The 20,972-nt window shown below is 56.6% G+C and overlaps 1 protein-coding gene across 1 annotated transcript in view; it reads left to right on the top strand.

Annotated features, from left to right (window-relative positions):
- Positions 1–49: 49 nt before the first annotated feature.
- Positions 50–20,972, top strand: part of LOC145338834 (haptoglobin-like) — a 23,915-nt gene continuing 2,992 nt past the window's right edge. Inside the window, exons 1-7 of the mRNA XM_080183245.1 lie at positions 50–55; positions 1,518–1,825; positions 2,816–2,883; positions 4,220–4,252; positions 5,004–5,036; positions 8,898–9,032; positions 10,121–10,195. Of these exons, the coding sequence (XP_080039371.1) occupies positions 50–55; positions 1,518–1,825; positions 2,816–2,883; positions 4,220–4,252; positions 5,004–5,036; positions 8,898–9,032; positions 10,121–10,195 (658 nt within the window). The remainder of the gene's footprint in view (positions 56–1,517; positions 1,826–2,815; positions 2,884–4,219; positions 4,253–5,003; positions 5,037–8,897; positions 9,033–10,120; positions 10,196–20,972) is intronic.

Here is a 20,972-nt window from a genome sequence, read left to right as displayed (position 1 = left end):
ACTAAACTATCCCCCCCGCACACACACACACACATTCAGCGTTGGAGAGATGACGGTAACGAGAGGCGGGGTCGGGGGCTGGGGTGGGGGACACAGAGTGGACAAGCGGTTGGGCAGAGAGTTGTCCGTTTGCGATCGGTGCTGACTCCAACTTCCAGCTAAATTTTCAATAAAAATCCTCGTTGCAAAATATTCCGTCTCTCTCTCTCTCTCTCTGGCGATGACTGGGTGGGGAGTCGGCGGGGGGTAGGATTAGTAAGTTTGACACACAGAGAGATGGGCCGAGTGGCCAGCAGCGAGGTTAAACACTGAAACCTTCTCCCTTGAGCCGCTGACATTGACACGGCAATGAAGTGCGGGTTACATAGGAAATAGCTTCCCACTGTTGACTCTATCTATACCCTTCATAATCTTATACACCTCCATTAGATCCCCCCTCAGTCGCTGTCTTTCAAGGGAAAACAGCCCCAATTTGCCCAGTCTCTCCTCATACCCCAGTCCTTCCATACCAGGCAACATCCTGGTAAACCTCCTCTGCACTCTCTCCAGAGTCTCCACGTCCTTCCGGTAGTAAGGCGACCAGAACTGGATGCAGTGCTCCACATGCAGCCTAACCAACGTTCTGTACAACTGCAACATTAGACTCCAGCTCTTATATTCTATTCCCCTTCCTATAAAGGCTAACATCCCATAGGCTTTCTTCACCACCTTCTCCACCTGTACTGCCACCTTCAAAGACTTGTGCACTTGCACCCCCAGGTCTCGCTGCATTTCTATACTCTTTATAGGCTTACCCTTTATCATGTAACCCCCCCCGACATTATTCCGGCCAAAATGCATCACCTCACGTTTATCCGGATTAAATGCCGTTTGCCATATATCTGCCCAATATCCCAGCCTATCGATATCCCGTTGTATTCCCAGACACTGCTCCTCACTGCCCCCCAATCCAGACATCTTAGTGTCATCTGCAAATTTGCTGATCACACCACCTACTCCCTCTTCCAAGTCATTTATAGACACTATAAGGACCCCCCCCACCCCCACCCACCACGCACCCTCCCCTCCCAGCACCCCCCCCCCACCCCACCGACACCCCCCCCACCCCCCGCCCCTCCGGACACTCTGCCATCTACCGTCTTCCCTCGGGGAAAGAGGTACAAAAGTGTGAGGTCACGTCCCAACCGACTCAAGAACGGCTCCTTCCCCACGTTCGATGTCCCACGTTCAAGGGTCACTCTGGGTCACCCCACGGCACGGAGCCATTCAAGATGGCGGCTCACCGCCAAGGTCAGGGGGAGGTGTGGGGGGTGGGGGGGTGGGGGGGAGATGGCTCGATTCTCTCGCTCGCCTGGAGACTGTTCTGGGCTCTGCAGAGTCAGCTCAGGACGTTGGACCCAACAAGGAGTGACCTTGTGTGTGTGTGTGGGTGTGTGTGTGTGTCTGGGTCGCTGTCCAGCTCCCGATTTTGCAGATTCCTCTGTCAATACTGAACTGTTTGCCTCTGGTGAGTTCAGTGGGGGAAGGTTCGGGAGATAAGGGATGGCAGATGCGGGAAGGGGAGGGCTGGAGACGGGAAAGAGAGTGGAGGAGGGCGGCGGGGGCGTGGGGTGGAGACTGGCCAGTCGCTGACTCTGCAGTCACTAACTCAATGGAAAGTTCCAGATCTGGGCAGTGGGGAGGGGTCACAAGAGGGAGAGAGGGTGAAAAGCGGCGGGATCTGCGCAGAGAGAGCAATTGCAAAGCACCGAGCCCAGCGGACACCCATCTCCTCCAAGAACAGCTCCGATTGCCCGCGGACGCCCAGACACAGTCTCAACATGGGGTGAGAACCCCGGCCAAGGGGAGATTTACTCTGTATCTAACCCTGTGCTGTACCTGTCCTGGGAGTGTTTGATGGGGTGGACAGTGTAGAGGGAGCTTTACTCTGTATCTAACCCCGTGCTGTACCTGTCCTGGGAGTGTTTCATGGGGGTACAGTGTAGAGGGAGTTTTACTCTGTATCTAACCCCGTGCTGTACCTGTCCTGGGAGTGTTTGATGGGGGTACAGTGTAGAGGGAGTTTTACTCTGTATCTAACCCCGTGCTGTACCTGTCCTGGGACTGTATGAAGGTGGACAGTGTAGAGAGAGCTTTACTCTGTATCTAACCCCGTGCTGTACCTGTCCTGGGAGTGTTTGATGGGGGGACAGTTCAGAGGGAGCTTTACTCTGTATCTAACCCCGTGCTGTGCCTGTCCTGGGAGTGTTTGATGGGGGACAGTGCAGAGGGAGTTTACTCTGTATCCAACCCTGTGCTGTACCTGTCCTGGGAGTGTTTGATGGGGACAGTGTCGAGGGAGCTTTACTCTGTATCTAACCCCGTGCTGTCCCTGTCCTGGGAGTGTTTGATAGGGACAGTGTAGAGGGAGCTTTACTCTGTATCTAACCCCGTGCTGTACCTGTCCTGGGAGTGTTTGATGGGTGGAGAGTGTAGAGGGAGCTTTAGTCTGTATCAAACCCTGTGCTGTACCTGTCCTGGGAGTGTTTGATGGGGGACAGTGTCGAGGGAGCTTTACTCTGTATCTAACCCCGTACTGTACCTGTCCTGGGAGTGTTTGATGGGGGGACAGTGTACAGGGAGATTTACTCTGTATCTAACCCCGTGCTGTACCTGTCCTGGGAGTGTTTGATCGGGGGACAGTGCAGAGGGAGCTTTACTCTGTATCTAACCCCGTGCTGTACCTGTCCTAGGAGTGTTTGATGGGACAGTGTTCCTTCTTCGCAAAGACATTGTTTATTTGGGAATAGATATTTTCTGTGTTTTATTCCTGCAGGATTTTCCGGTTCCGTTTGATGCTGCTCTGTTTGATTGGCTCATTATCACACCTCAATTCATCTGTGGGTGAGTGGCACTGTGGGAGGGTCAGTGCTGAGGGAGCGCCGCACTGTGGGAGGGTCAGTGCTGAGGGAGCGCCGCACTGTGGGAGGGTCAGTGCTGAGGGAGCGCCGCACTGTGGGAGGGTCAGTGCTGAGGGAGCGCCGCACTGTGGGAGGGTCAGTGCTGAGGGAGCACCGCACTGTGGGAGGGTCTGTGCTGAGGGAGCGCCGCACTGTGGGAGTTTGTCTCCAGGATAAGTTTGTTCCTGGAACAGGTTCTGACAATGTTTTATTTCAATTTTTTATTTCAACCAGGTTTACACATTGACCCCAGGGGGCACCATGATGGTGAGAGTTTTTACAATGTTAGTTACTCTGGGCTCTGTCGAGATCTTGATGTGTATCTGAATAAGGGTGGTTTATGTTGGATTCGCAGTGCTGAGGGAGTGCCGCACTGTGGGAGGGTCAGTGCTGAGGGAGTGCCGCACTGTGGGAGGGTCAGTGCTGAGGGAGTGCCGCACCATGGGAGGGTCAGTGCTGAGGGAGCGCCGCACTGTGGGAGGGTCAGTGCTGAGGGAGCGCCGCACTGTGGGAGGGTCAGTGCTGAGGGAGCGCCGCACTGTGGGAGGGTCAGTGCTGAGGGAGCGCCGCACTGTGGAAGGGTCAGTCCTGAGGGAGCGCCGCACAGTGGGAGGGTCAGTGCTGAGGGAGCGCCGCACTGTGGGAGTGTCAGTGCTGAGGGAGCGCCACACCGTGGGAGGGTCAGTGCTGAGGGAGCGCCACACTGTGGGAGGGTCAGTGCTGAGGGAGCACCGCACTGTGGGAGGGTTGGTGCTGATGGAGTGCCGCACTGTGGGAGGGTCAGTGTTGAGGGAGTGCCGCACTGTGGGAGGGTCAGTGCTGAGGGAGCACCGCACTGTGGGTGGGTCGGTGTTGAGGGAGCGCCGCACTGTGGGAGGGTTGGTGCTGATGGAGCGCCGCACTGTGGGAGGGTCGGTGTTGAGGGAGCGCCGCACTGTGGGAGGGTCAGTGCTGAGGGAGCACCGCACTGTGGGAGGGTCAGTGTTGAGGGAGTGCCGTACTGTGGGAGGGTCGGTGCTGAGGGAGCGCCGCACTGTGGGAGGGTTGGTGCTAATGGAGCGCCGCACTGTGGGAGGGTCAGTGCTGAGGGAGCGCCGCACTGTGGGAGGGTTGGTGCTGATGGAGCGCCGCACTGTGGGAGGGTCGGTGCTGAGGGAGTGCCGCACTGTGGGAGGGTTGGTGTTGAGGGAGTGCCGCACTGTGGGAATAACTTCCCAGGGAATGGTGGATTTTGGGAACTGGGTCTAACAGTGTTTTATTTCCATCTATTTTTTATCCAGCTGATGAAGCTGAGGATATCTCACACAAGGATGGTGAGTGTTTTTGCAATGTTTCATATTCTGGGCTCTCTGGAGATCTGGCTTTGCGGAATGAACCTGGACAAGTGTCGGATCTCTCTGTGGGCGGGCATTTGGGGAATTGTGATCATAATTCTGTCTCCTTCACACTCGCACTCGAGGGAACTGGGACCAAGCTATCTTGGGAAGTTTTTCTCTGGAGTGAGGGGAAATATGAAGCCATCAGGCAGGAAATTCGAGGCGGAAATTGCTGTACTGTGGGAGGGTTGGTGCTGAGGGAGTGCCGCACTGTGGGAGGGTCATTGCTGAGGGAGCGCCGCACTGTGGGAGGGTTGGTGCTGATGGAGCGACGCACTGTGGGAGGGTCGGTGTTGAGGGAGTGCCGCACTGTGGGAGGGTCAGTGCTGAGGGAGCACCGCACTGTGGGAGGGTCAGTGTTGAGGGAGTGCCGTACTGTGGGAGGGTCGGTGCTGAGGGAGCGCCGCACTGTGGGAGGGTTGGTGCTGATGGAGCGCCGCACTGTGGGAGGGTCAGTGCTGATGGAGCGCCGCACTGTGGGAGGGTCAGTGCTGAGGGAGCGCCGCACTGTGGGAGGGTTGGTGCTGATGGAGCGACGCACTGTGGGAGGGTCAGTGCTGAGGGAGTGCCGCACTGTGGGAGGGTTGGTGTTGAGGGAGTGCCGCACTGTGGGAATAACTTCCCAGGGAATGGTGGATTTTGGGAACTGGGTCTAACAGTGTTTTATTTCCATCTATTTTTTATCCAGCTGATGAAGCTGAGGATATCTCACACAAGGATGGTGAGTGTTTTTGCAATGTTTCATATTCTGGGCTCTCTGGAGATCTGGCTTTGCGGAATGAACCTGGACAAGTGTCGGATCTCTCTGTGGGCGGGCATTTGGGGAATCGTGATCATAATTCTGTCTCCTTCACACTTGCACTCGAGGGAACTGGGACCAAGCTATCTTGGGAAGTTTTTCTCTGGAGTGAGGGGAAATATGAAGCCATCAGGCCGGAAATTCGAGGCAGAAATTGCTGTACTGTGGGAGGGTTGGTGCTGAGGGAGTGCCGCACTGTGGGAGGGTCATTGCTGAGGGAGTGCCGCACTGTGGGAGGGTCAGTGCTGAGGGAGCGCCGCACTGTGGGAGGGTCAGTGCTCAGGGAGCGCCGCACTGTGGGAGGGTCAGTGCTGAGGGAGCGCCGCACTGTGGGAGGGTCAGTGCTGAGGGAGCGCCGCACTGTGGGAGGGTCAGTGCTGAGGGAGCGCCGCGCTGTGGGAGGGTCGGTGCTGAGGGAGCGCCGTACTGTGGGAGGGTCAGTGCTGAGGGAGCACAGCACTGTGGGAGGGTCAGTGCTGAGGGAGTGCCGCACTGTGGGAGGGTCAGTGCTGAGGGAGTGCCGCACTGTGGGAGGGTCAATGCTGAGGGAGTGCCGCACTGTTGGAGGGTCAGTGCTGAGGGAGCGCCGCACTGTGGGAGGGTCAGTGCTGACGGAGCGCCGCACTGTGGGAGCATCAGTGCTGATGGAGCACTGCACTGTGGGAGGGTCAGTGCTGAGGGAGCGCCGCACTGTGGGAGCATCAGTGCTGATGGAGCACTGCACTGTGGGAGGGTCAGTGCTGAGGGAACGCCACACTGTGGGAGGGTCAGTGCTGATGGAGCGCTGCACTGTGGGAGGGTCAATGCTGAGGGAGTACCGCACTGTTGGAGGGTCAGTGCTGAGGGAGCGCCGCACTGTGGGAGGGTCAGTGCTGACGGAGCGCCGCACTGTGGGAAGGTCATTGCTGAGGGAGCGCCGCACTGTGGGAGGGTCAATGCTGAGGGAGTGCCGCACTGTTGGAGGGTCAGTGCTGAGGGAGCTCCGCACTGTGGGAGGGTCAGTGCTGACGGAGCGCCGCACTGTGGGAATGTGAGTGCTGATGGAGTGCCGCAATCCGGGATGGTCAGTGCTGAGGGAACGCCGCACTGTGGGAGGGTCAGTGCTGAGGGAGCGCTGCACTGTGGGAGGGTCAGTGCTGAGGGAGCGCCGCACTGTGGGAGGGTCAGTGCTGAGGGAGCGCTGCACTGTGGGAGGGTCAGTGCTGAGGGAGCACCGCACTGTGGGAGGGTCAGTGCTGAGGGAGCGCCGCACTGTGGGAGGGTCAGTGCTGAGGGAGCGCCGCACTGTGGGAGCGTCAGTGCTGAGGGAGCGCCGCACTGTGGGAGGGTCAGTGCTGAGGGAACGCCACACTGTGGGAGGGTCAGTGCTGATGGAGCACCGCACTGTGGGAGGGTCAGTGCTGAGGGAGCGCTGCACTGTGGGAAGGTCATTGCTGAGGGAGCGCCGCACTGTGGGAGGGTCGGTGCTGAGGGAGCGCCGCACTGTGGGAGGGTCAGTGCTGACGGAGCGCCGCACTGTGGGAATGTGAGTGCTGATGGAGTGCCGCAATCCGGGATGGTCAGTGCTGAGGGAACGCCGCACTGTGGGAGGGTCAGTGCTGAGGGAGCGCTGCACTGTGGGAGGGTCAGTGCTGAGGGAGCACCGCACTGTGGGAGGGTCAGTGATGAGGGAGCGCCGCACTGTGGGAGGGTCAGTGCTGAGGGAGCGCCGCACTGTGGGAGGGTCAGTGCTGACTCGTTAGAGTTTAGAAGAATGAGGGGAGATCTCATTGAGACGTATAAGATGATGAATGGGATGGATAGGATAGAGGTGGAAAGACTCTTCCCGCTCAAAAAAGACAGTAGGACTAGGGGGCACAGCCTCAAGATAAAGGGGGGGCAGTTCAGAACGGAGTTGAGGAGGAACTTCTTCACTCAAAGGGTGGTGAATCTCTGGAATTCTCTGCCCGTTGAAGTGGTGGAGGCTGCCTCGCTAAATATTTTTAAGAAGCGGGTTGATGGGTTTTTGATAAGAGAGGGGATTAAGGGTTATGGGGAGAGGGCGGGAAAGTGGAACTGAGCCACGACAGATCAGCCATGATCTTATTGAATGGCGGGGCAGGCTCGAAGAGCCAGATAGAACATAGAACATAGAACATAGAACATTACAGCGCAGAACAGGCCCTTCGGCCCACGATGTTGCGCCGACCAGTTACAAAAACAATGACCCACTAGCCTAAACCAATCCCTTTTCGTCCATAAACCTATCCAGAGATCTCTTAAACGCCCCCAAACTAGACGCATTTACAACTGCAGCAGGCAGGGCATTCCAATCCCTCACCACCCGCTGGGTAAAGAACCTACCCCTGACATCCGTCCTGTAGCTACCCCCCCTTAATTTAAAGCCATGCCCCCTCGTGCTAGCTTTCTCCATCCGAGGAAAAAGGCTATCACTATCCACCCTATCTAAACCTCTAATCATCTTATATGTTTCAATAAGATCCCCTCTTAGCCGCCTTCTTTCCAACGAAAACAACCCTAGATCCCTCAGTCTCTCCTCATAGGACCTCCCCACCATACCAGGCAACATCCTAGTAAACCTCCTCTGCACCTAGATGGCCTACTCCTGCTCCTATTTCTTATGTTCTTATGTTCTTATGTTCTTATGATGGAGCACTGCACTGTGGGAGGGTCAGTGCTGAGGGAACGCCACACTGTGGGAGCGTCAGTGCTGATGGAGCACCGCACTGTGGGAGGGTCAGTGCTGAGGGAACGCCGCACTGTGGGAGGGTCAGAGCTGAGGGAGCGCCGCACTGCGGGAGGGTCAGTGCTGATGGAGTGCCGCACTGTGGGACGGTCAGTGGCGAGGGAGCACCGCACTGTGGGAGGGTCAGTGCTGAGGGAGTGCCGCACTGTGGGACGGTCAGTGGCGAGGGAGTGCCGCACTGTGGGAGGGTCAGTGCAGAGGGAGCGCCGCACTGTGGGAGGGTCAGTGCTGAGGAAGCGCTGCACTGTGGGAGGGTCAGTGCTGAGGGAGCACCGCACTGTGGGAGGGTCGGTGCTGAGGGGGCGCCGCACTGTGGGTGGGTCGGTGCTTAGGGAGCGCCGCACTGTGGGAGGGTCGGTGCTGAGGGAGCGCCACACTGTGGGAGGGTCAGTGCTGAGGGAGCGCCACACTGTGGGAGGGTCAGTGGCGAGGGAGCGCCGCACTGTGGGAGGGTCAGTGCTGAGGGAGCGCCGCACTGTGGGAGGGTCAGTGCTGAGGGAGCACCGCACTGTGGGAGGGTCAGTGCTGAGGGAGCACCGCACTGTGTGAACATCAGTGATGAGGGAGCGCCGCAGTGTGGGAGGGTCAGTGCTGAGGGAGTGCCGCACTGTGGGAGGGTCAGTGCTGAGGGAGCGCCGCACTGTGGGAGGGTCAGTGCTCAGGGAGCACCGCACTGTGGGAGGGTCAGTGCTGAGGGAGCACCGCACTGTGGGAGGGTCAGTGCTGAGGGAGCACCGCAGTGTGTGAACATCAGTGATGAGGGAGCGCCGCACTGTGGGAGGGTCGTTGCGGAGGGAGTGCCGCACTGTGGGAGGGTCAGTGCTGAGGGAGTGCCGCACTGTGGGAGGGTCGGTGCTGAGGGAGCGCCACACTGTGGGTGGGTCAGTGCCAAGGGAGCACTGCACTGTAGGTGGGTCAGTGCCGAGGGAGCCACACACTGTGGGTGGGAGCTGAAGGACTAAATGCATTACTGATCTGTGCCTCACTGCACTCCCTCTCCGTCTCTCTCTCTCTCTCTGTCTCTCCTCCTGTTTCAGTTCACTGCGGCGTTCCTGTGAATATTTCTCACGGACATTATGAATATCTGTCTCATCACGATGATGACACCTATCTTTCCGTGATCAAGTATGCTTGCGATGGCCCGGTCTACCACCTCGAGGATCCCGAGGAGGGTAGGTAAAGCTGGTGTCCGGGAGCGAACCATCAAAGTGTAATCGAGTGAGAAAACGTGCCCCCAACCTCACCCCACCAACCAAAAAGAAAATCGTGCATCCCCTTCTGCTGACTATTGGGCTGAAATATTCTAGGGCAGCCTGTAACCTGACGTTGGTGGAATTTGGGGATACAGGTGTATTGCCAGCCAAATTCACCGGACACTCACTGAACGTTCGATGACACGCTGTTCTTATTCTTCTCTGAGTGAGTTGTGTCGATTGTGCTCCACCCACCGGCCTCTGGGTTATGGTTACAATGCGACCAAGATTGTGTTCGCAATGTTTACCGGGTTAACTGAGGAGATCGCGAGTGGGCCTGGGGTGGGGGGGTGCCACCAGTGATAATTTTTTATTCGAGAATGATGGGGAGAAACGCCAGCCGTCCTGATATCAAAGGATGGCCATGTCGGATAAGCAGCAAACCTGCGCGATAAGGAACGCTGTGAAGAGTTCCCCTGGTAAATTGGAGCGATTGTTCCCAGACCGAGAGAAGCAGCTTCAGAGTCGGGTAAACTTCTGGTTCATTCTACCAAGGACACAACCAGGAAGAGAATATTTCGAGCCCAGTGTGTTGGCTGAAACTGGGACGGTCCGTGACCTTGCTAAGCTGGGAGATCCAGGAAAGAGTGATCATAATATTAGGCAATTTTGGCATGGGTTTGGGAGGAATTTGAGGAAATCCAAAATTAGTTGTTGTAAATCCCACACTCTGAGGCCCATCCCTCATTCACCCTGCCCTCTCCCCGTCTCCCTCGCTCCCCCCGCCCTCTCCCTGTCTCCCTCACTCCCCGCGCCCTCTCCCCGTCTCCCTCGCTCCCCCCGCCCTCTCCCTGTCTCCCTCGCTCCCCTTCCAGCCTCCGCCCCAGGGGGGTAGGGGAAGGGGTTAGAATGATGAAATCGAGGTGGAGGGGGATATTTCAGAGTACCGGGGGAGGGTGTGTGACACTGCGATGGTTTGGGTAAATGTGGATCCGATTATCTGGGATTTGTTCTCAGCCTGTCTCTGTGTCTCTCTCTCTCTCTCTGTCTCTCCCTCTGGTCTCTAGCTGTGTACATTTGTACAGAACATAACAAGTGGAAGAACGCAAAACTGAAGTACAAATTGCCAGAATGTCACAAAGGTGAGAGAGAGATTAACCTCAGTAACACACAGTCTCCCTATCCCCTCGGTTACACCACACTCGGAGCACCGTGCACAGTTCCTGTCTCCCTATCCCCTCGATTAGACCCACACTGGGAGCACAGTTCGGGTCTCCCTATCCCCTCAATTAGACCCACACTCGGAGCACAGTTCCCGTCTCCCTATCCCCTCGGTTAGACCCACACTCGGAGCACAGTTCCCGTCTCCCTATCCCCTCGATTAGACCATACCCGGAGCACAGTTCCCGTCTCCCTATCCCCTCAGTTAGACCCACACTCGGAGCACAGTTCCCGTCTCCCTATCCCCTCGATTAGACCACACTCGGAGCACAGCTCCCGCCTCCCCATCCCCTCGATTAGACCATACCCGGAGCACAGTTCCCGTCTCCCTATCCCCTCGGTTTGACCCACTCTCGGAGCACAGTTCCCGTCTCCTGATCCCCTTGATCAGACCCACACTCGGAACACAGTTCCCATCTCCCTATCCCCTCGGTTAGACCCACACTGGGAGCACCGTTCCTGTCTCCCCATCCCATCATTTCGACCCACACTCGGAACACAGTTCCGGTCTCCCTATCCCCTCGAGAAGACCCACACTCGGAGCACAGTTCCCGTCTACCTATCCCCTCGATTAGACCCATAATCGGAGCACAGTTCCCGTCTCATCATTTCGACCCACACTCGGAACACAGTTCCGCTCGCCCTATCCCCTCGATTAGACCACACTCGGAGCACGGTTCCGGTCTCCCTGTCCCCTCGATTAGACCCACACTCGGAGCACAGTTCTGGTCTCCCTATCCCCTCGATGAGACCACACTCGGAGCACAGTTCCCGTCTCCCTATCCCCTCAGTTAGACCCACACTTGTAGCACAGTTCCCGTCTCCCTATCCCCTCAATTAGACCCACACTCGGAGCACAGTTCCCGTCTCCCTATCCCCGCGATTAGATCCACACTGGGGGCACAGTTCCAGTCTCCCTATCCCCTCGGTTAGACCACACTCGGAGCACAGTTCCCGTCTCCCTACCCCCTCGATCAGACCCTCACTGGGAGCACAGTTCCCGTCTCCCTATCCCCTCGGTTGGACCCACATTCGGAGCACAGTTCCCATCTCCCTACATCCTTGGTTCGACCCACACTCGGAGCACAGTTCCCATCTCAATATCCCGTCGGTTAGACCCACACTCTGAGCCCAGTTCCCGTCTCCGAATCACCTCGATTAGACCACACTCGAAGCACAGTTCCCGTCTCCCTATCCCCTCGATTAGACCCACACTCGGAACACAGTTCCCGTCTCTCTATCCCCTCGGTTAGACGCACACTCTGAGCCCAGTTCCCGTCTCCCTATCCCCTCAGTTAGACCCACACTCTGAGCACAGTTCCTGTCTCCATATCCCCTCGGTTAGACCAACACTCGGAGCACAGTTCCCGTCTCCCTACACCCTCGATTAGACCACACTCGGAGCACAGCTCCTGTCTCCATATCCCCTCGGTTAGACCCACACTCGGAGCACAGTTCCCGTCTCCCTATCCCCTCGGTTCAACCCACAGTAGGAGCACAGTTCCTGTCTCCCTATCCCCTCGGATAGACCCACACTCGGAGCACAGTTCCCGTCTCCCTATCCACTCGGATAGGCCCACACTCGGAGCACATTTCCCGTCTCCCTACCCCCTCGGTTAGACCCACACTCGGAGCACACTTCACGTCTCCCTATCGCTTCGGTTAGACCCACACTCGGAGCACAGTTCCTGTCTCCCTATCCTTTCGGTTAGACCCATACTCGGAGCACAGTTCCCGTCTCCCTATCCCTTCGGATAGACCGACACTTGGAGCACAGTTCCAGTCTCCCTGTCGCCTCGATTAGACCACACTAGGAGCACAGCTCCCGTCTCCCTATCCCCTCGATTAGACCATACTCGGAGCACAGTTCCCATCTCCCTATCCCCTCGGTTTGACCCACACTCGGAGCACAGTTCCCGTCTCCCTATCCCCTCGATTAGACCACACTTGGAGCACAGTTCCTGTCTCCGTATCCTCTCAGTTAGACCCATACTCGGAGCACAGTTCTGTTCCCCCTATCGCCTCGGTTAGACCCACACTCGGAGCACAGTTCCCGTCTCCCTATCCCCTCGGTTTGACCCACACTCGGAGCACAGTTCCCGTCTCCCTATCCCCTCGGTTCAACCCACACTAGGAGCACAGTTCCCGTCTCCCCATCCCCTCGGATAGACGAACACTCGGAGCACAGTTCCCGTCTCCCTATCCCCTCGCTTAGACCCACAGTCGGAGCACAGTTCCCGTCTCCCTATCCCCTCGGATAGGCACACACTCAGAGCACATTTCCCGTCTCCCTACCCCCTCGGTTAGACCCACACTCGGAGCACAGTTCCCGTCTCCCTATCCTTTCGGTTAGACCCACACTCGGAGCTCAGTCCCCGTCTCCCTATCCCCTCGGTTCGATCCACACTCGGAGCACAGTTCCCGTCTACTTATCCCCTCGGTTAGACCCACACTCGGAGCTCAGTTCCCGTCTCCCTATCCCCTCGGTTAGACCCACACTCGGAGCACAGTTCCCGTCTCCCTATCCCCTCGGTTAGAGCCACACTCAGAGCTCAGTTCCCGTCTCTGAATCACCTCGATTAGACCCACACTCGGAGCACAGCTCCTGTCTCACTATCCCCTCGGTTAGACCCACACTCGGAGTACAGTTCCCGTCTCCCTATCCCCTCGGATAGACCCACACTCGGAGCACATTTCCCGTCTCCCTACCCCCACGGTTAGACCCACACTCGGAGCACAGTTCCCGTCTCCCTATCCCCTCAGTTAGAGCCACACTCGGAGCTCAGTTCCCGTCTCTGAATCACCTCGATTAGACCACACTCGGAGCACAGTTCCCGTCTCCCTATCCCCTCGGTTAGACCCACACTCGGAGCACAGTTCCCGTCTCCCTATCCACTCGGTTAGACCCACACTCAGAGCACAGTTCCCATCGCCCTATCCCCTCGGTTAGACCCACACTGGGAGCACAGTTCCCGTCTCCCTATCCCCTCGGTTAGACCCACACTCGGAGCACAGTTCCCGTCTCCCTTTCCCCTCATTTAGACCCACACTCAGACCACAGTTCCCGTCTCCCTATCCCCTCGGTTAGACCCACACTCGGAGCACAGTTCCCATCTCCCTATCCCCTCGGTTCGACCCACACTCGGAGCACAGGTCCCGTCTCCCTATCCCCTCATTTCGATCCACACTTGGAGCACAGTTCCCGTCTCCCTATCCCCTCAGTTAGACCACACTCAGAGCACAGTTCCCTTCTCCCTATCGCCTCGGATGGACCCACACTCGGAGCACAGTTCCGGTCTCCCTATCCCCTCGGTCAGACCCACACTCGGAACACAGTTCCCGTCTCCCTATCCCCTGGGTTAGACCCACACTCGGAGCATAGTTCCCTTCCCCCTATCCCCTCGGTTAGACCAACGGTCGGATCACAGTTCCGGTCTCCCTGTCGCCTCCGTTAGACCCGTATTCAGAACATAAGAACATAAGAAATAGGAGCAGGAGTAGGCCATCCAGCCCTTCGAGCCTGCCCCGCCATTCAATAAGATCATGGCTGATCTGTCGCTGCTCAGTTCCACTTTCCCGCCCTCTCCCCATAACCCTTAATCCCCTCTCCTATCAAAAACCCATCAACCCGCGTCTTAAAAATGTTTAGCGAGGCAGCCTCCACCACTTCAACGGGCAGAGAATTCCAGAGATTCACCACCCTTTGAGTGAAGAAGTCCCTCCTCAACTCCGTTTTAAACCGTCCCCCCTTTATCGTGAGGCTGTGCCCCCTAGTCCTACTGTCCTTTCTGAGCGGGAAGAGTCTTTCCACCTCTATCCTATCCATCCCATTCATCATCTTATATGTCTCAATGAGATCTCCCCTCATTCTTCTAAACTCTAACGAGTACAAGCCTAGTTTATTCAGCCTCTCCTCATAGCTCAACCCCCTCAACTCCAGTATCAGCCTAGTAAACCTCCTCTGCATTCCCTCCAAGGCCAAAATATCTTTGCGCAGGTGCGGCGCCCAAAACTGCACACAGTACTCCAGCTGCGGCCTCACCAATGCCCTATACAGCTGCAGCAAGACCTCCCTACTTTTATATTCAATCCCCCTCGCTATGAAGGCCAGCATCCCTTTCGCCTTCCTGACCACCTGCTGCACCTGCAAGCTGGGTTTTTGTGACTCATGCACAAGGACCCCGAGGTCCCTCTGCACTGTCGCCTGCTGCAGTTTTTCGCCCCGTAAGTAATAGTCCTTCCTACCATTCTTCCTACCAAAGTGGACCACCTCACACTTGCCAACATTAAATTCCATTTGCCATTTCCTGGCCCATTCGCCCAGCCTATCTAGATCCTTCTGCAGACTCTCCACACCCTTCGCACAATTTGCCGTTCCCCCAATCTTGGTGTCATCAGCAAATTTCGACACTCTACACTCGGTTCCCTCCTCCAGATCATCTATATAAATGGTAAAAAGCTGAGGCCCCAGCACCGACCCCTGGGGCACTCCACTAGTCACCATCCGCCAATCCGAATAGCACCCGTTGACCCCCACTCTCTGCCTCCTATTTGACAACCAATCCTCTATCCACGCTAACACCCTATCCCCAACTCCATGTCCCTCTACCTTCTGCAGTAACCTCTTGTGAGGCACTTTGTCAAACGCCTTCTGAAAATCTAGAAAGACCGCATCCACCGGCTCTCCTCTATCCACCGCCCTAGACACATCCTCATAGAACTCCAGTAAATTTGAACACAGTTCCCGTCTCCCTATCCCCTCATTTCGACCCACACTCAGAGCACAGTTCCCGTCTCCCTATCCCCTCGGTTAGACCCACACTCGGAGCACAGTTCCCGTCTCCCTATCTCCTCGGTTAGATCCACACTCGGAGCACAGTTCCCGTCTCCCTATCCCCTCGGTTAGACCCACACTCGGAGCACAGTTCCCGTCTCCCTATTTTCTCGGTTCGACCCACACTCGGAGGACAGTTCTGATCTCCCTATCCCCTCGATTCGACCCACACTCAGCACAGTTCCCGTCTCCCTATCCCCTCAGTTAGACCCACACTCGGAGCACAGTTCCCGTCTCCCTATCCCCTCGGTTAGACCCACACTCGGACTACAGTTCCCGTCTCCCTATCCCCTCGATTAGGACACACTCGGAGCACAGTTCCCGTCTCCTATCCCCTCGATTAGGCCACACTCGGAGCACAGTTCCCGTCTCCCTATCCCCTCGGTTAGACCCAAACTCGGAGCATTGTTTCGGTGTCCCTATCCCCTCGGTTAGACCACACTCGGAATACCGTTCCGGTCTCCCTATCGCCTCAGTTAGACCCACACTCGGAGCACAGTTCCCGTCTCCCTATCCCCTCGATTGTACCACACTCGGAGCACAGTTCCCGTCTCGCTATCCCCTAGATTAGACAACACTCGGAGCACAGTTCCCGTCTCCCTATCCCCTCAGGGAGACCCACACTCGGCGGACAGTTCTCGTCTCCCTATCCCCTCAATTAGGCCCACACTCGGAGCACAGTTCCCGTCTCCCTATCCCCTCGGTTAGACCACACTCGGAGTACAGTTCCCGTCTCCTTATCCACTCGATTGGACCACACTCGGAGCACAGTTCCCGTCTCCCTATCCCCTCGGTTAGACCCACACACGGAGCACAGTTCCCGTCCCCTATCCCCTCGATTAGACCACACTCGGAGCACAGTTCCCGTCTCCCTATCCCCTCGATTAGACCACACTCGGAGCACAGTTCCCGTCTCCCTATCCCCTCAATTTGACCACACTCGGAGCACAGTTCTGGTCAGTCTATCCCCTCGGTTAGACCCACACTCAGAGCACAGTTCAAAGGACAAAGAACAACACAGCACGGGAAACAGGCCCTTCGGCCCAACGAGCCCGCGCCGCCGTCCCATTGTCTCAGTGACCTATTCATGATTTTAGTCTACACCTAATGTGCGAGGATCAGGGAGGTCCAATATAGGGACAATTTGTTACCCAAACAATCAGCCTAAAAGCACATCTTTGGGATGTGGGAGGAAACCGCAGCACCCGGAGGAAACCCACGCAACCACGGGGAGAACGTGCAAACTCCCACAGACACAGGCCCAAATCCATGTGTCCGCACAGCAACAGAGATAGTCTCTGAGCTGTCATGTTGCCCTCGAGATGGTCCAGTTTAAGCACACTAACGACATGAAGCAATAGGCAACTCCCGAAGCAGCATCCAAGAGCAGCCCACTACAACCTGCCGCATGCATGCCCCTTGCTGGTCAACAAGGTGGACTTAAATGCCTGTGGAGACAAAAAATTCATTATTAAACAGGCAAAGACTGTAACATCCCTGAGGCAAAAAACGTAATCCCAAGACTACAATGTTTAGTAAGGCCTGCTATATCCCCCTATATGTAGACCGCTCATGTGGCTGTCTAAGTGACTCTTAAACAACCCTAGCGTGCCCGCTTCCACCACCTTACTCGGCAGTGCATTCCACACCCCCACTACCCTTTGCGTGAAAAACTGCCCTCTAATATTTGTCTTATACCTAGCCCCCCTCACCCTAAGCCCGTGACCCCTCGTTCTATCCATTTCTAATAGTGGAAAAAGCTTACCACCATTTACTCTATCTATCCCCTTCATAATCTTATAAACCTCTATTAGATCCCCCCTCAGCCGACGTCTCTCAAGGGAAAACAGCCCAAGTTCGTTCAATCTTTCCTCGTAAGACAGCCCTTCCATACCAGGCAGCATCCTGGTAAATCTCCTCTGCACTCTCTCCAGGATCTCTACATCCTTCCGGTAGTACGGCGACCAGAACTGGACGCAGTACTCCAAGTGAGGCCTAACCAACGTTCTATACAACTGCAACATCAGACTCCTACTCTTATATTCTATACCCCTTCCTATGAAGGCTAACATACCATACGCTTTCCTCATCACATTCTGCACCTGCACCGACACCTTCAGGGACTTGTGCACTTGCACCCCCAGGTCTCTCTGCGTATCTATACTCCGGATAGTTCTACCTTTTATCGTATAACTCCCCTCCACATTATTCCGGCCAAAGTGCATCACCTCGCATTTCTCCGGATTAAATCCCATTTGCCATCTATCTGCCCAATCTACCAGCCTGTCTATGTCCTGTTGCATTGACAGGCACTGCTCCTCAGTACCTGCCAATCCAACCATCTTAGTGTCATCAGCAAATTTGCTGATCACACCACCTACCCCCTCTTCCAAGTCATTAATATATACCACAAATAGAAGAGGTCCTAGTACCGAGCCCTGCGGCACACCACTGGTGACAGACCTCCAATTGGAAAAGGAGCCTTCCACTACTACCCGCTGTCTCCTCCTCCCAAGCCAGTTCTCCACCCATCTACATACCTGGCCTTGTATCCCGTCACCCTATCCCCTCGCTTTGACCACACTCGGAGCACAGTTTGGATCTCCCTATCCCCTCGATTAGACCCACACTTGGAGCTCAGTTCCGGTCTCCCTATCCCATCGATTCGACCACACTCGGAGCATAGTTCCCGTCTCCCTATCCCCTCAATTAGACCCACACTGGGAGCACAGGTCCGGTCTCCCTATCCCCTTGATTAGACCCACACTCGGAGCACAGTTCTGGTCTCCCTATCCCCTCGATTATACCCACACTCGGCGCACAGTTCCCATCTCCCTATCCCCACAGTTAGACCCACACTCGGAGCACAGTTCCCGTCTCCGTATTGCCTCCATTAGACCCACACTCGGAACACAGTTCCCATCTCCCTATCCCCTCGGTTAGACCCACACTCGGAACACAGTTCCCGTCTCCCTATCCCCTCGATTTGACCACACCCGGAGCACAGTTCCGGTCTCCCTATCCCCTCGGTTAGACCCACAATCGGAACACAGTTCCCGTCTCCCTATCCCCTCGGTCAGACCCACACTCGGAGCACAGTTCCTGTCTCCCTATCCCCTCGATTAGACCCACACTCGGGGCACAGTTCCGGTCTCCCTATCCCCTCGGTTAGACCCACACTCGGAGCACAGTTCCCGTCTCCCTACCCCCTCGGTTAGACTCACACTCGGAGCACAGTTCCCGTCTCCCTATCCATTCGATTCGACCAAACTCGGAACACAGTTCTGGTCTCCCTATCCACTCGATTAGACCACACTCGGAGCACAGTTCCCGTCTCCCGATCCCCTCAGTTAGACCCACACATGGAGCACAGTTCCCGTCTCCCTATCCCCTTGATTAGACCACACTCGCACCACAGTTCCCGTCTCCCTATCCCCTCGATTAGACCTCACTTGGAGCACAGTTCCCGTCTCCCTATCCCCTCAGTTAGACCACACTTGGAGCACAGTTCCCGTCTCCCTATCCCCTCGATTAGACCACACTCGGAGCACAGTTCCCGTCTCCCTATCCCCTCAGTTAGACCACACTTGGAGCACAGTTCCCGTCTCCCTATCCCCTCGATTAGACCACACACGGAGCACAGTTCCCGTCTCCCTATCCCCTCAATTTGACCACACTCGGAGCACAGTTCTGGGCAGCCTATCCGCTCGGTTAGACCCACAGTCGGAGCACAGTTCCCGTCACCCTATCCCCTCGCTTTGACCACTCTCGGAGCACAGTGCCGATCGCCCTATCCCCTCAATTAGACCCACACTCGGAGCACAGTTCCGGTCTCCCTGTCCCATCGATTCGACCAAACTCGGAGGACAGTTCCCGTCTCCCTATCCCCTCGGACAGACCACACTCGGAGCACAGTTCCTGTCTCCCTATCCCCTCAATTAGACCCACACTCGGAGCACAGTTCCCGTCTCCATATCCCCTCAATTAGACCCACACTCGGAGCACAGTTCCTGTCTCCCTATCCCCTCGGTTAGACCCACACTGGGAGCACAGTTCCTGTCTCCCTATCCCCTCGATTAGACCCACACTCGGAGCACAGTTCTGGTCTCCCTATCCCCTCGATTAGACCCACACTCGGAGCACAGTTCCCGTCTCCCTACCTGCTCGGTGAGACCCACACTCGGAGCACAGTTTCCGTCTCCCTATCCCCACTTTTAGACCCACACTTGGAGCACAGTTCCGGTCTCCCTATCCCCTCAATTAGACCCACACTCGGAGCACAGTTCCCGTCTCCCTATCCCCTCGGTTAGACCCACACTCGGAGCACAGTTCCCATCTCCCTATCCCCTCGGTTAGACCCACACTCGGAGCACAGTTCCCGTCTCCCTATCCATTCGGTTCGACCAAACTCGGAACACAGTTCTGGTCTCCCTATCCACTCGATTAGACCCACACACGGAGCACAGTTCCCGTCTCCCTATCCCCTTGATTAGACCACACTCGGACCACAGTTCCCGTCTCCCTATCCCCTCGATTAGACCTCACTCGGAGCACAGTTCCCGTGTCCCTATCCCCTCGGTTAGACCACACTCGGAGCACAGTTCCCGTCTCCCTATCCCCTCGATTAGACCACACTCGGAGCACAGTTCCCGTCTCCCTATCCCCTCGGTTAGACCCACACTCAGAGCACAGTTCCCGTCACCCTGTCCGCTCGGTTAGACCCACAGTCGGAGCACAGTTCCCGTCACCCTATCCCCTCGCTTTGACCACTCTCGGAGCACAGTTCCGATCGCCCTATCCCCTCGATTAGACCCACACTCGGAGCACAGTTCCGGTCTCCCTGTCCCATCGATTCGACCAAACTCGGAGGACAGTTCCCGTCTCCCTATCCCCTCGACAGATCACACTCAGAGCACAGTTCCTGTCTCCCTATCCCCTCGGTTAGACCCACACTGGGAGCACAGTTCCCGTCTCCCTATCCCCTCGATTAGACCCACACTCGGAGCATAGTTCCGGTCTCCCTATCCCCTCGATTAGACCCACACTCGCAGCACAGTTCCCGTCTCCCTACCTGCTCGGTGAGACCCACACTCGGAGCACAGTTTCCGTCTCCCTATCCCCACATTTAGACCCACACTCGGAGCACAGTTCCAGTCTCCCTATCCCCTCGATTAGACCCACACTCGGAGCACAGTTCCCGTCTCCCTACCTGCTCGGTGAGACCCACACTCGGAGCACAGTTCCCGTCTCCCTATCCCCACAGTTAGACCCACACTCGGAGCACAGTTCCGGTCTCCCTGTCCCCACAGTTAGACCCACACTCGGAGCACAGTTCCCATCTCCCTATCCCCACAGTTAGACCCACACTCGGAGCACAGTTCCCGTCTCCGTATTGCCTCCATTAGACCCACACTCGGAACACAGTTCCCATCTCCCTATCCCCTCGGTTAGACCCACACTCGGAGCACAGTTCCCGTCTCCGTATTGCCTCCATTAGACCCACACTCGGAACACAGTTCCCATCTCCCTATCCCCTCGGTTAGACCCACACTCGGAGCACAGTTCCCGTCTCCCTATCCCCTCGGTTAGACCCACACTCGGAACACAGTTCCCGTCTCCCTATCCCCTCGGTTAGACCCACACTCGGAGCACAGTTCCCGTCTCCGTATTGCCTCCATTAGACCCACACTCGGAACACAGTTCCCATCTCCCTATCCCCTCGGTTAGACCCACACTCGGAACACAGTTCCCGTCTCCCAATCCCCTCGATTTGACCACACCCGGAGCACAGTTCCCGTCTCCCTATCCCCTCGGTTAGACCCACACTCGGAGCACAGTTCCCGTCCCCCTATCCCCTCGTTCAG

The sequence above is a fragment of the Carcharhinus amblyrhynchos genome, unplaced genomic scaffold (assembly GCF_965287045.1).
Source record: "Carcharhinus amblyrhynchos unplaced genomic scaffold, sCarAmb.v2.hapA chromosome_200, whole genome shotgun sequence".
Taxonomy (NCBI): Eukaryota; Metazoa; Chordata; class Chondrichthyes; order Carcharhiniformes; family Carcharhinidae; genus Carcharhinus; species Carcharhinus amblyrhynchos.
This window is presented reverse-complemented; position numbering and strand designations above follow the sequence as displayed.